This window comes from Thalassophryne amazonica, chromosome 18 (assembly GCF_902500255.1).
Source record: "Thalassophryne amazonica chromosome 18, fThaAma1.1, whole genome shotgun sequence".
Lineage (NCBI taxonomy): Eukaryota > Metazoa > Chordata > Actinopteri > Batrachoidiformes > Batrachoididae > Thalassophryne > Thalassophryne amazonica.
Window position 1 is genome coordinate 52,615,906 of NC_047120.1, and position 14,126 is coordinate 52,630,031.

General features: G+C 40.4%; 1 protein-coding gene across 2 annotated transcripts; it reads left to right on the forward strand.

The window, feature by feature from the left end:
- Positions 1-11,456, forward strand: mapk7 (mitogen-activated protein kinase 7). 2 transcript variants are annotated; one of them, XM_034193286.1, is made up of 7 exons: positions 1-97; positions 3,543-3,829; positions 3,941-4,106; positions 4,531-6,086; positions 6,177-7,270; positions 10,217-10,347; positions 11,287-11,456. In XM_034193286.1, the coding sequence occupies exons 2-7, from the start codon at positions 3,547-3,549 to the stop codon at positions 11,432-11,434; spliced, it is 3,378 nt and encodes a 1,125-aa protein (XP_034049177.1). In that variant the 5' UTR covers positions 1-97; positions 3,543-3,546; the 3' UTR covers positions 11,435-11,456. The 2 variants fall into 2 exon arrangements, with proteins under 2 accessions (XP_034049177.1, XP_034049176.1); XM_034193285.1 differs by having other exon boundaries at positions 35-183.
- The last annotated feature ends 2,670 nt before the right edge of the window (positions 11,457-14,126 follow it).

Consider the following 14,126-nt stretch of genomic DNA (forward strand, 5'->3'; position numbering starts at 1 on the left):
GAATCGTATAAGGAAGCGGCAGCTAAAAACAAAAGAAATCTGTTATCACCGGATTCAAATAATAACGCTGCTACGAATGTCGCGGCTGGATTAGAAGGTAAATATACGCTTCGTAATTTAGAAGAACGTCGGTATGAGTTTTAGTTACGATGTAAAAAAAAACGTGATTCACCGTCGTAACAGGTAAGCAGTCTACGCCCCTGCGCCAAGACTGCGTCTTTGTTGTGTTCTTCTGTTTGTGGTGTCCTCAAAGATGGCTTATCCCGGTTTTGTTACAGTTTATGTCCTGATTAACAGCCTACAGCAGCCACACATTGCGTTCACCGGTGCATTTTAAACAGGCCTCTGCTGTTTTATGCTCACAATCATCTTTAGCAGTTATAATCGTGCACAGCATAATTACTGACAACTGCATAATCAAGGAACTCATCATTCCTAAAGAATGCCCCCTAAAGGTAATCAGAACTTGCTTTCTGGTTTTCTTAATTAATTAATTTATTTATTTTACATGTATGTATGCATACAAAACAAGGACTAGTTATAACAAGGCAAATACCATGAACGTGTACCACTGCATCCCACATGAAACTGACATAGTTTTCAAAGTATACAAATGCAAGTGAAAAGTCATTATTCATTCAGTCTGTTTAATTCTGCAGTTGCATATACATAAAAAAAAAAAAATACACACATAACGAAGTGGATTCTGATTGTGACCGGAGGACCTTTGTGACCGGGGTGGTGGTGGGATCGAACCCTGGACTGCTTGAACAAAAGACCAGAACTCTACCAGGTCAGCCAAAGGGGAATTCCCCCATTAGCCAAGCTAGCGGGAACATCTTTTCAATTCAGACTTCACCTTGCTACATGATATTAGACTAGGTTACATCAGATAGAATTTTATAAATCCTTTGAGGTTCCAGCAGCATTGGATAGCAGCACAAGGAGTAAGAGCACACAGACTATCAAAAGCAGAAGAAACAGTTTACAAAAAGTAAATAGAAAAAGAAATAACCGCTCCTCTCCTTCCCATCCTCTGTTTTCTGTCTTCTGATATAAATTCAAATTGAAAGTTGCCTCAAGGCACTTCACACAAGTAAAGTCTAACCTTACCAACCCCTAGAGCAAACACACAGGTGACAGTGGTAAGGAAAAACTCCCTCTGATGATTCAGGAAGAAACCTCAGGCAGACCAGACTCAAAGGGGTGACCCTCTGCTTGGGCCATGCTACCGACGCAATTGACAAAACGAATATACAGGAAATTTTGGGCATCCATGTGGTGCACAGGATGGGAGGCTTGCAGAAGAAGACACCACTTCCACCTCTGGATGGAGCTGCACCTCAAACAGGGAGAAAAAATAGAATCAGGCATCATATTGCTGAAGCCCAATTGACAGATTTCAAGCACAAAAGTTGGGGTTAAGGTTATGTTTGTGCATGAGCAGTGAAAGTAGTTTATATCAGTGGATGCTGTACTAATAGCTATTCACTGTTTGCCCACAGTATCTTATCAGCAGCAACAGCAGGCTTTAAAAAGATACTACATCAATGCAAAACACAACAAAACAATGCGGTAATAATTGTTTCCATTGTGGATTTGTATAATTTTTTTGCATGGGTTGATTTAGTCTGTCAAATTTGAGCAAAATGTCACAGATCACATTCAGATGTGTGGTTTTGTCTTACCAGCAGTATAAACTGCAACATGAATTCTGTAGTGATGTATACAAGGAATGCATGTGCACATGGTCGCTGTACTGACTGTAGCCATTCATTCACTTCTGTGTTTTTAATGCTTCAGCACCAGAGTGAGCAAATCAATTGCAACAGTTTGAAACATTTGTTTGAAACATTGAGTACAGCACATGATTTTTTTTTTCCTTTTGATACATGCTCAGGAACAATATTGAAAAATGCAGCTCCTGCAAAGGTTTCGAAACATTCCTGAGGAAGAGTCAGCCAATCAAATGGTATAAATGTAAAGAAGTTGTTACAGTTCTGTCATGATGAGTTTTTCCTGTATGTTTTTTTCTTGGTTATAACCCTAACAACTGCCTAGCTGGTCCATGCATAAGATTATTACCTTGAAAGAATAAAATTTTCTGTTAAACAGACTGTAAATTCAAGTAAGCATTATGTTTTTCTGTGTTACGAATTTGCAAATAATTGATGATATGAAGATGATATAAACGCTTTGATTTGCTTGGTAATCTGAACTGTCCAACGATGTGTGCTTTGTAAAAGAGCCATCAAACATCATTGTGTTGTCTGGTGATTTATGTAGAGTCTAAGGATTTCATAATGAGGACATAACCTGCAATTTTGTGCTTAGAAGAAAATTCGTATTGACACCTTATGGCGGAAATGACTGTAAATGGTAGTAAAAGTCAGCCTGTAGAATCCATAACTGAATGTAACCGATCATATAAATGTCCAAATATTCTCTCAAATTATGGTATTTGTCTAAACAATACCTTGCTATATAAGAGGCTGTCTTAAATTATGATAATGTATACCTGTTTTCTTTGAAATCTGTATGGTCAGTTGTTTCTGCTACGCAGAGTCCTTAATGCCAGAAAATACAAACATGATTATTATATTGATAACAATGTAAAATTTTTATCTGATGAGGATACTTCATGAAATTTTGAATCGACATCCCTAAATGATTGCTATCACTAACTTGCAATATGGAAATCAAGTTGTGGTATCACCCCCAGCCAAACATTCTATCCATTCTTTAATTCCAGTGTCACTTTCCAGTTCTGTTGTATACTTTGTTGCATCATTGATGACGACATGAAGGCAGGCACTAGTGGTCACAGCGCACCAACGAGCACACCATGTGCAAAGTGTCCAGCAAGTAGCAGATGTCAGTTCAACCACAACTGTTTACAATTTTTCATAATCCATCCAGTAGCCACTAACCATCCAGCAGGTGGCAGGCATGTTAATGGCCTGGTAAATTTGGTGGCAGTACTTTCTTATTGATCTTTTCATCAGTTAACCTCTAGCTAATCCATCCACTTCAATGTCATTATTTGCTCCTTTCAGTTTGCTAAGTTATAAAATGATAGCTTTGTTGTTTTTCAGTTATTGGTTAGACAAGGTGGAGTAAAGTGACACTTGAATGCTTAGTCTAAAGGTGGTTCTTTTTTTGTCTTTTTGAAGAATGATGTAGTTGGAAGGCTTTTGTTTGTTTAGAAAATAAAGAAACCATCAAATATGTGTCTTTTGTAGGTGTAGGGGGCATCAGATTAAAAATCTTGCCTGGGATGCTAGATTAGTCAGGGCTGCCGTTGTTTGTCTATCATTACAACTGAATTATGAAGAAATCCAAGCGAGTGGCAAAAATTATTTATTTTATTTTTTTAATCATGTCTTTATGTTTTTGTTTTGTTTTTTTCCTCTTCTCACATACTCCCCGAGGACAGTGTGCACCTTACTTATTGGGCATCGCTGTTCTCCCTAATGTTTGAGAATCTTTAGGTTTGTACCACTGTATTACTCTCTCACTTTGCTGTTCTTCTTTCCTTACAGAATAATGTCAACTGAGGAAGGTGGAGAATGTAAAAACACTCAACCAGTGGCCATGTCGAATGAAAGAATGTCCACTGACAAAAGTGTTAAAAACCAGGGTCCTTGTGGTACAGGAGTCGAGGTGACGGGCAGCACTGCAGACTCCAGTACGACGGCTAAAAACCTGGCTTTGCTTAAAGCTCATTCTCTGGATGTGAAGTTTGACGTTGGAGAAGAGTATGACATCATAGAAACCATCGGGACCGGAGCCTACGGCGTCGTTTCTTCTGCTAGGAGACGTGACAATGGTAAGGCTGCTGAAATAAAAAAAAAACAAAAGAACCTATCATTCTACCTGTAGAGTAAGAATGAAGTCTTATTCATCAGTTGACATCTTGTGACGTTTTTACATCACACAGGTCATCAAGTTGCAATAAAGAAGATCTCAAACGCTTTTGAGGTGGTAACAAATGCCAAACGCACATTGCGTGAGCTGAAGATTTTGAAGCACTTCAAACACGACAACATTATTGGCATCAAGGATATCCTGCAGCCCAACCTTCCTCAGTCTGCCTTCAAGTCTGTGTATGTACATTTTATTTTTGTCATAGCCACAATGACAAAATGACTCATGGACAATGTTCAGACAAGAAGAGTGTTGAAACATTGGGAGTTTAACCACAAAAAAATAAAATATATCGGAAGCATTTCAGAGTTTTGATGTGAGAAAGGTACATCACTGGAGCAATGTGAATATACTGTATATACATTTTGTACTAATCAGTATACCAAATGGGCTTCTGTTGTAATTGTCAAATGAGCAGATTATGATATCATTTGGGCAGCATGATGGAACAATGGTTATCACTTTTCCTCACAGTAAGAAGGGCCTGGGTTCAACTCCACCTCTGCCAATTCTCCTGATTGATCTGTAGTTGTTTCTGGTGACTTTGATTGAACAGAAGCAGCTAAGAGCATGACCTGACTGTTGTACTTCCTGTATTTGTAGGTATGTGGTCCTGGATCTCATGGAGAGCGATTTACACCAGATCATCCATTCTGTCCAGCCACTTACCCCAGAGCACACACGCTACTTCCTGTACCAGCTGCTCCGTGGCCTTAAGTACGTGCACTCTGCCAACGTCATCCATCGTGACCTCAAACCCTCCAACCTGTTGGTAAATGAGAACTGTGAGCTAAAAATCGGTGACTTTGGAATGGCGAGAGGTCTCAGTTCACACCCTGAGGAATCTCATTCTTTTATGACTGAATATGTGGCAACACGATGGTACCGTGCACCTGAACTCCTGCTGTCCCTGAATCACTACAGTCTAGCTATTGACTTGTGGTCCGTGGGCTGCATCTTTGCTGAAATGTTGGGGCGTAAACAGCTTTTTCCCGGCAAGCACTACGTCCACCAGCTGCAGCTCATTCTGTCAGTGTTGGGTACTCCCCCTGACGCTTTAATTGGTGCTATTAGAGCTGAGAGGGTGCGCTCCTACGTACAGAGTCTTCCATCAAGGTCCGCTGTGCCCTTGGCCAAACTATATCCGCAGGCCGAGCCAGAGGCTTTGGACCTGCTGGACGCCATGTTGCGCTTTGACCCTCGTGAACGAATTAGCGTGACACAAGCATTGGAGCACCCCTACTTGGCCAAGTACCACGACCCAGACGATGAGCCAATTTGCGTGCCAGCATTCGACTTTGAATTTGACAAGCTGCCAATGAACAAGGAACAAATTAAAGAGGCTATTCTGATTGAGATCCAAGACTTTCACCGAAATAAACAGAGCTGCCGTCAAAGACTCCAGTTCAGGCCTTTGGTGAGAACAAACGGAGGAGTTGGTGCACAAAGCAATAAACAATGCAGCGCTCAAATATCAGCTGCCAAACTGACTACATCTGCACTGGTTCCTATGGAACAACTTGCCCAGACAACACAGATGCAACCACAGCAAATGATAGATCTTAAATCTTCACAGCAACAAGACTGTAGAATCCACACACCAGCAGAAGGGAGTCACGAGTTTACAAATCAGATTAATAAGCAACCCGGGTCGCTTTTAGACACAACGCCACAGCATGTGACGCATAGTTTGCCTCTGCTTACTAAAAGCGAAAGTGGTCCAGTTGACGTGGACATGCCCAGTGCCAACTCAGACAGCGGTCAGCCAGAAACGATAGACTTAACAACGCCAGTGTCCAGTCAGGACACACCGTCAGAGGCAATGAGACACAATGAGGCTCAAGAGCAGCTACCCAGCAGTCAGGCTCCTCTGACTCAGCCCACTCAAAGCCAGTCAATGACCCTGGATCCTACCGCCATTCCTGCAACGCCAGCACACACCATGACACCTCTACCTACCACTGTGCCTTCCCTTTCTCTGTCCCTGGCCCAAGCACAATCACTGTCTCAGTCCCTCTCTCAGTCACTGTTGAAGAATGCGAGGCCTCCCACAGGAGTGGGGGAGGCAACCAGGAAAGAAGGAGCGATTTCAGAGGATACAAAAGCTGCACTTAAAGCAGCTTTACTCAAATCAGCCATCAGAAATAAAGGCAGGGGTGGTAAGTTTGTTTTCCTCCTACTATTTTTTTTTTTTTTTAACATTGCACATTATTGACACTGTTCCTCTTAAATTTCTGCCTTCCTGACAGATGCAGGTGCCTGCATGGATGCTGGCGCAGGAGGAACCGTGCTGTCGTCCGTGTCTTCTTTTCCAGAAACGCGGCGGCCTGTCACTGCCCAAGAGCGTCAGAGAGAGAGAGAGGAGAAAAGAAGGAAGAGGCAGGAACGAGCACGAGAGCGGGAGAGGAAGATGAAGGAAAAAGAGAGGAGAGAGGGGAAGCAAGGGGACTCGCTGGGCGGCGTTCTGCTCAGCGACAATGACAAAAGCCTTTTGCAACGTTGGACGAAGATGGTGGACAGTCGCAATGAGAAACCTCAGGCTCTTAATGATGGAGTAAAAAGTAAGGATGGTAACGTGAACTTGCATCATAGTGTAGCTATCGGCGAAAACGCTCAAGGAGCCGAGAGCAATAAAGTGGACAAAGAGCTAATAAAGATTCATTCTCACGAACAGTTAATCCCTCAAGTTAAACCGAACCAGCCTGGCCTCTTCCACCCTTCCAGCACACAGCAACCAGCTTTACTTTTCTCCATGAGCCCGAGGAAAGCGTTAGCAGATATAGTCGTTACAGTCAGCGGAGGAGTAGATATGACTGTCGCCAGCAGCTTTGTTAAGAACAAAGCTGCTGAGAGTGATGCACAAAGTGGTTTTAACTGTTTGGGGAACTGGACTGGGCAGCACGTAGAGGCGGCACCAACGCATCAACCACAACCAACCGTGCAGCAGCAACCCCCACTATCAAACTTTCTTCACCCCCAGCTCCAAGCTCAACGCCAACCCCAACCTGAACCCCCACCTCAGTCGCAGCTGCTCCCCCTGGAGAGCTTTTTGAGTAAAGCCTCAACCCTTGCAGCCAGAGAGATTAATGGTAATGTGGATGTCATAGGCCAGAATAGTTTAACCTCCCATCCGAACCTCTCAACGCCAAGTTGCGGACCTACTGAGAAGGTGTGTCCAAACGTAAGAGAGAAATCGGCACAACCGACAACAAACCCTCTTTGTGGGGCTCTAGGAGTCTCCTCTCAGCCACATCCCAGTTTAGGATTCACAGATACTGGACAACTGGGGACGTCTGTTGCCCCCGACATCCACACAGTAACCCTGCAGCTCTCAAAGTCCCAGGTGTGTCTTGAGGGATTTTTTTTTTTCTTTTCTAATTTCACTATTAATTTATTTTTTTTAAAACATCTGTGTGCTCAACTCACCTTTGACAACTGGATTTTATGAGAGAAATCCATTTTCTATCAGTTATTTAAAAGCATATTCCTTGGTGTCAATGGGGTGCCTGTAGTAAAAATCTAAATAAATTCAAACCTCCCCTCTCAAAAATTTAAAAATGCATGGTGTAGTTGTGAATGTGAGATTGCATTTTATGATTGTTTGGGAGCATGCACAGGTGATGTACATCCACCACAGAACTACCCCAGGTCTTGAATAGCAACCGCCTAGGCAGACAACCAGTCTATCCCCACTTCTCAAAAATAATCTCTACTTGCCACAGCCAGGTGATACATGTGCCCTCCCCCAACCTCAACACTGAGGCACCTGTGTGCTGAATCATGCCCAGATACACACAGCACATGGCCAAAATATCGGTGTAGATGTTCCCTCACTAAGGAAGCAATTTGCCTCACTTGTGTCTCACCACTTAACTATTTGGTTGACACAAATCATTCCAGTGGTACCCAAGGATTCTCAGAAGTGACAGAGTGCCAAAGACATCCAGTTGCTGACTAGTTAGCATCCACGTCTCACAACTATACAGTAAGACAGGAAATACTAGGATCCTAAAGGCCTTTGTTCTCCCGAATAGGTATCGACATCGCCAAACATGCAGTTATATTACTGGTGAAATTAAACTTCTATACAGATTATTTCCTAACTGTTGGTACTCATACTGTCAACATCTGTTTCTGTTGAAGATTCAGTGTCCAACTGTTGTTTATTGTTAAATTATTTTTTGTTTTGGGAGGGGAGCTTTATGTTGGCTGGCTTGGTTAATATTAAACAGGCGTCACATCCACCTTGGTTAGATGCTTTAGGCTTTTTTATGATCATGTTCTACCCATTATTTTGTCAATCGTTTTAGTAAACTGTTTGCTATACTGGATGATCAATGTGTTATTAGTAAAGTTATCAAAAAGGCTAACATGACCCATGCACAACATGAGCAGCAAAGAGACTGACCAGAGAGCTTCATATTTCTTTACACATTTTTGAGTAACATAGTGATAATTACAAAATAAGTTGCTAGAATGATTCCATTACCATTTTGAGCATATGGTGGATTTTTTTTGTCAATCTTGATGGCTTCCCCAGTCACATTCAGTCATTCATACAGTAGTGTTCAGAATAATAGTAGTGCTATGTGACTAAAAAGATTAATCCAGGTTTTGAGTATATTTCTTATTGTTACATGGGAAACAAGGTACCAGTAGAATCTCACAAATCCAACAAGACCAAGCATTCATGATATGCACACTCTGAAGGCTATGAAATTGGGCTATTAGTAAAAAAAAAAGTAGAAAAGGGGGTGTCCACAATAATAGTAGCATCTGCTCTTGACGCTACAAACTCAAAACTATTATGTTCAATCTGCTTTTTTTTTTAGCAATCCTGGAAATCACTAAACTAGTATTTAGCTGTATAACCACAGTTTTTCATGATTTCTTCACATCTGCAAGGCATTAATTTTGTTGCTTTGGAACCAAGATTTTGCTCGTTTACTAGTGTGCTTGGGGTCATTGTTTTGTTGAAACACCCATTTCAAGGACATGTCCTCTTCAGCATAAGGCAACATGACCTTTTCAAGTATTTTGACATATCCAAACTGATCCATGATACCTGGTATGCGATATATAGGCCCAACACCATAGTAGGAGAAACATGCCCATATCATGATGCTTGCACCACCATGCTTCACTGTCTTCACTGTGAACTGTGGCTTGAATTCAGAGTTTGGGGGTCATCTCACAAACTGTCTGCGGCCCTTGGACCCAAAAAGAACAGTTTTACTCTCATCAGTCCACAAAATATTCCTCCATTTCTCTTTAGGCCAGTTGATGTGTTCTTGGCAAATTGTAACCTCTTCTGCACGTCTTTTATTTAACAGAGGGACTTTGCGGGGGATTCTTGCAAATAAATTAGCTTCACATAGGGGTCTTCTAACTGTCACAGCACTTACAGGTAACTCCAGACTGTCTTTGATCATCCTGGAGCTGATCAATGGGTGAGCCTTTGCCATTCTGGTTATTTTACTAACTATTTTGATGGTTGTTTTCCATTTTCTTCCACGCGTCTTTTTTTTTTTTTTTTTTGTCCATTTTAAAGCATTGGAGATCATTGTAGATGAACAGCCTATAATTTTTTGCACCTGCGTATAAGTTTTCCCCTATCCAATCAACTTTTTAATCAAACTACGCTGTTCTTCTGAACAATGTCTTGAACGTCTCATTTTCCTCAGGCTTTCAAAGAGAAAAGCATGTTCAACAGGTGCTAACTTCATCCTTAAATAGGGGACACCTGATTCACACCTGTTTGTTCCACAAAATTGACAAACTCACTGACTGAATGCCACACTACTATTATTGTGAACACCCCCTTTTCTACTTTTTTTTTTTTTTACTAATAGCCCAATTTCATAGCCTTAAGAGTGTGCATATCATGAATGCTTGGTCTTGTTGGATTTGTGAGAATCTACTGGTACCTTGTTTCCCATGTAACAATAAGAAATATACTCAAAACCTGGATTAATCTTTTTAGTCACATAGCACTACTATTATTCTGAACACTACTGTGTACATCTCCATGAAAAATTAAAAAAGCTGTTTTTGTCCTTCAAAATGATGAAGACAAAGGTGAGTAGAGCACTCAGAAACTTGACTGCTAACAATTTTTTATTATGATTAGTGTTATTTAAAAAAAAAAAAAAAAAAAACTCAAGATGATCCCTTTTTTTCCTTTTGCAGACAAATTAATTTAAAATTCTTATAAATGTGAGAGGGGAAGCTTCTTGTGTAAAGCAGTCAAAGTTTAGATGACCTGGCATTTGTTGACTTCCCCAACCAGGTCGAAGATGTTTTACCGCCAATGTTCTCAGTCACTCCCAAAGGCAGCGGGGCTGGCTACGGTGTGGGCTTCGACCTGGATGACCTTCTAAACCAATCGTTCACAGACCTGCAACACTGTGACCGAGAGAGGTAATATTTTTGTCAAAATAGTGAGTCTTTGGTCTAACAGTGTCAGACGCCACATGATTTAGGTTTTTTTTACCAGTTATGCAGAATCAAAGTAAATATCCGGAGTGCTGAGGATCTACAGCGTCAAACCCGGGGTCGACAGCCAAGCTAGAGCTTTCTCCATGTCATTCTCTTCCTCTGCTCGTTATTGTGTGCTCACATTTCACATGCCGCTCATGTCCATGTCTGAGAATTATAAGTTGTCAAGTATTGTTATCAAGGAGCATATTCACCTTTTCCAGCAGGATCAGATCTGCCATAAATCAAGGTCAGAAACAGGGACACAGCACCACAGTGGATAAGGATCGTTGACATTGGCACACATTTTTCCATAATTTTGGTCTAAATATGGTTTAATTTTTGTCTTCTGCAAACAGTAATCTGTAGTAACTGCAAATTATTATTATTTAGACTGCCAAAGCACCACAGTGTAAAACATTTTACAAATTTAGACCAGACTCTAAAACTTCCATAACTTTCTAAAGGAAAATCAGGCTGTAATTAGTTTGTCTAGCATGAGTTGTTTTAATATGGTACCAAGATTTCTTTTGCTTTTTTAAATTATTTTATATTTAATATTTATATTTTGTATTTATTTTTGTAAAAAAAAAAAAATTGTATAATCAAGAGTGGGGGTGGTGGCCAAGTGGTTAGTGTACTTGGTTTCAATGCAGAAGGTTCCCAGTTCAAACCCCACCCCTGCCACATTCCTCCATGTAATGTGCAGTTACCACAGAAAGGGTATTCAGTGTAAAACCTGTGCCAAAATCAACATGCAAGTCTACCTTTGATCTGCTGTGGCAACCCCGAGTGATAAACCAGGGAGCAGCTGAAGGGACTTATTTACTTTTAAAAAAAGGTGTTTCTAAAGGCTTTGTGTATTTTGTGCTTGTCCACCAGTTTCGACTCAGCCCCCCTGTCCGCCTCCCTGCTATCTGATTGGATCGAGGTTCACCGCATGACTCAAGCTGATCTGGAATCTCTGCAGCAGGAGTTACAGCTCGGCTCTCCCATGATCCTCTCTGATACTGGTCCCCCTGACAACTGACTGGCTTTTTCATGGACTTAAACGAAAAGAACACATCACTTCTTTTAGCAAGAAAACCTTAATCATCAAACTAATTAAAAAATTAACTTTTTTGTATCATTACAACACGTGGCACAACATTTCTAATAAAAGCTGTCGTCACTTTTTTCTGACTCTTAATATGCACGTAGGTACAGAGTAAATTCAGATTTAGATATTTGCAGATAGTCATTTCAAGAAAAACATTTGAAATAAAATTTAAAGTATGAAAATATCTTGGCTTTCTAATGTTTTGCAGATGTTATTCAAGATCTGTGAATGAGGTCTCAAAATAATCTCCCCTCCCCACTCTGCCATACTACAAGCTTTCATGTGGATTTAGAAACTTTTTGACCTTCTTAGCAACTAAAACTCCTATGTAGTGAAGAATTTATTGACCTTGTCATTCTCCATTCCATTCTTGCATACTCATTATAGGACGCTGCCTTGGTTTTTTGTTTTGTTTTTAAACCAGTGGCATGTGTACATTTCCCAGGGTTTGTTACCCAGTTGAATTATTGATTAAACAATCCCCCGCCCATAGGCAGGATTCCTGTTTTGTTTTGTTTTTTAGTTCTCTGCTATGGGATGCTATCCTGTTTTTCCACAGCGATGGCATGCATCTTTCTTTTTGGTAAATAATGGGGTTAGCTCTTAGATGATTCCTATATACCTCCCAAATTTTTGATTGTAGGAAATATTGACATTTTTCCTGGGCTGACATTTTACACAGTAAGATAATACTTGCCAATTGCACACTCCCTCAGCTTGCGGCATCTGTGGCATTGTGTTGTGTGATAAAACTGAACATTTCAGAGTGACCTTTCATTGTGGCCAGCCTGAGGCACACCTGTGCAATAATCATGCTGTCTAATCAGCATCTTGATATGCCACAGCTGTGAGGTGGGCTGGACTATCTCAGCAAAGGAGAAGTGCTCACTAACAGATTTAGGGGTGATTCTTTAACTACGGGCACTATTGGCCTTGTAATTTCCACACCATTCTCTTACAATATAAAGCACCTTGGGGCAACTGTTTGTGATTTGGCGCTATATACATGTGCTCTGATGTCACTGTTTATCTCCATAGAAACTACCCAAACAATCTTTCATACAAACTATGTTGTGGTGGAAATTACGGCAATAGTGTGGGACAACTACATTTTGTTTCAAAAAATCGCAACAGTTGTATGACATTGAATACCCCAATTATGTTTTGATTATTTTACTGATAGTTTATTCAGAGATACTTTAAAACATTAGAAAAAACATTTCTTTACCATTCATTTTTATCATTGAAGATCAAAAGTCTGGGTGTGGGACAAGCACAAAACGGAAATATTTGCATATAATGATGCTGAAAAAAGGTGAAAGTCATCATAGACTACTAGAACAAATTTCTTAACACTTTCATTGTAAAGATAACTATAAAAGTGTGAAATTTCCCCTTTTTTTTCTGTTTTTCATACAATATGGTCAAAGGACGTAAGTGGCCCTAGTCTAAGAATCACCCTTAGACAGACTGGTGAACAGTATTTGAGAGAAATGGGTCTTTTGTGTATACAGAAAATGTTTTAGAGCTTTGAGTTCAGCTCATGAAAAATGGGAGCAAACGAAAGTGTTGAGTTTATATTTTTGTTCAGTGTAAATACTACTCTCCATTACAGTTTGGAGTCATTTTTAAACAGTTTGAGAAACCCTTTTAAGTTACAATATATTTGTTTTTATTTTACCAGTATACTCGCAGACCACTTTTTTGAGAAATGATGACATACAGTAACTCAGGAAGCACCATGACCCTTAGGACTTGGATTTTCATTCTCCTACAAAGTATCGCCAAATGCCTTTGTCCACTGATTTCATGAGCTACTCCCTGGTGTCTCAATCACAAAGGCCAAAGACCTAGATACGTGAATGAATAAGTCAGAGTCTCTTTACAAGTTCAATACTTTCTCCGCATCTACAAATACTTCTGATGGTTGATTGCAAGAAATCATTGAAATCCTGGATCTTAGTCATGATCCAGTACAATTGCTAGTCTGCTCACATTCCTCACTCAGCTTCTGAAGTGCTGCAGTCGTGCATCAGTTTATTCTGCAAAGATCACCGCATCATCTAAGAAAGTCAGTAAATCTTAACAAAGGCACATAATCCACCAATTTCCACAACCCCACCCAACACCAAGTCCATGCAAGTATTGAACAGTATTAGAACCAGAACATATCCCTGACCAGTGCCAGTTTATTAACCAGCATTTCTGCATCATTAATGACCATTTACCACCATTGGAAAAAAAGCAGCAGGATATAATTTGTGGTTTAGGTACAGTTTCCCAAAGCTGCCAGAAGGTGGCACTAGATATCGATTGACACATAAGCAGATTAATTCCCATTATATGAAATCTTTTTATTTAACCAGGTTAGTCCCCTTGATATTGAGATCTCTTTTACAAGGGAGACCTGGAGAGTTATAAAGTTTCCAATTCATCAAACCTACATGTCTTTAAAGTTTTGAGTGCATCATTCCAAATAGGAAATCACCAGATAGCTGCTGACATATACAGTTTCATGGCCATAAAATTGGCAAAATGCAGTCTATCAAAATATTTACATAACAGGTGTTATGAAAAACCTCAAGAGATCGAGCTGCAAACAGACGCACACAGACACAAGTTG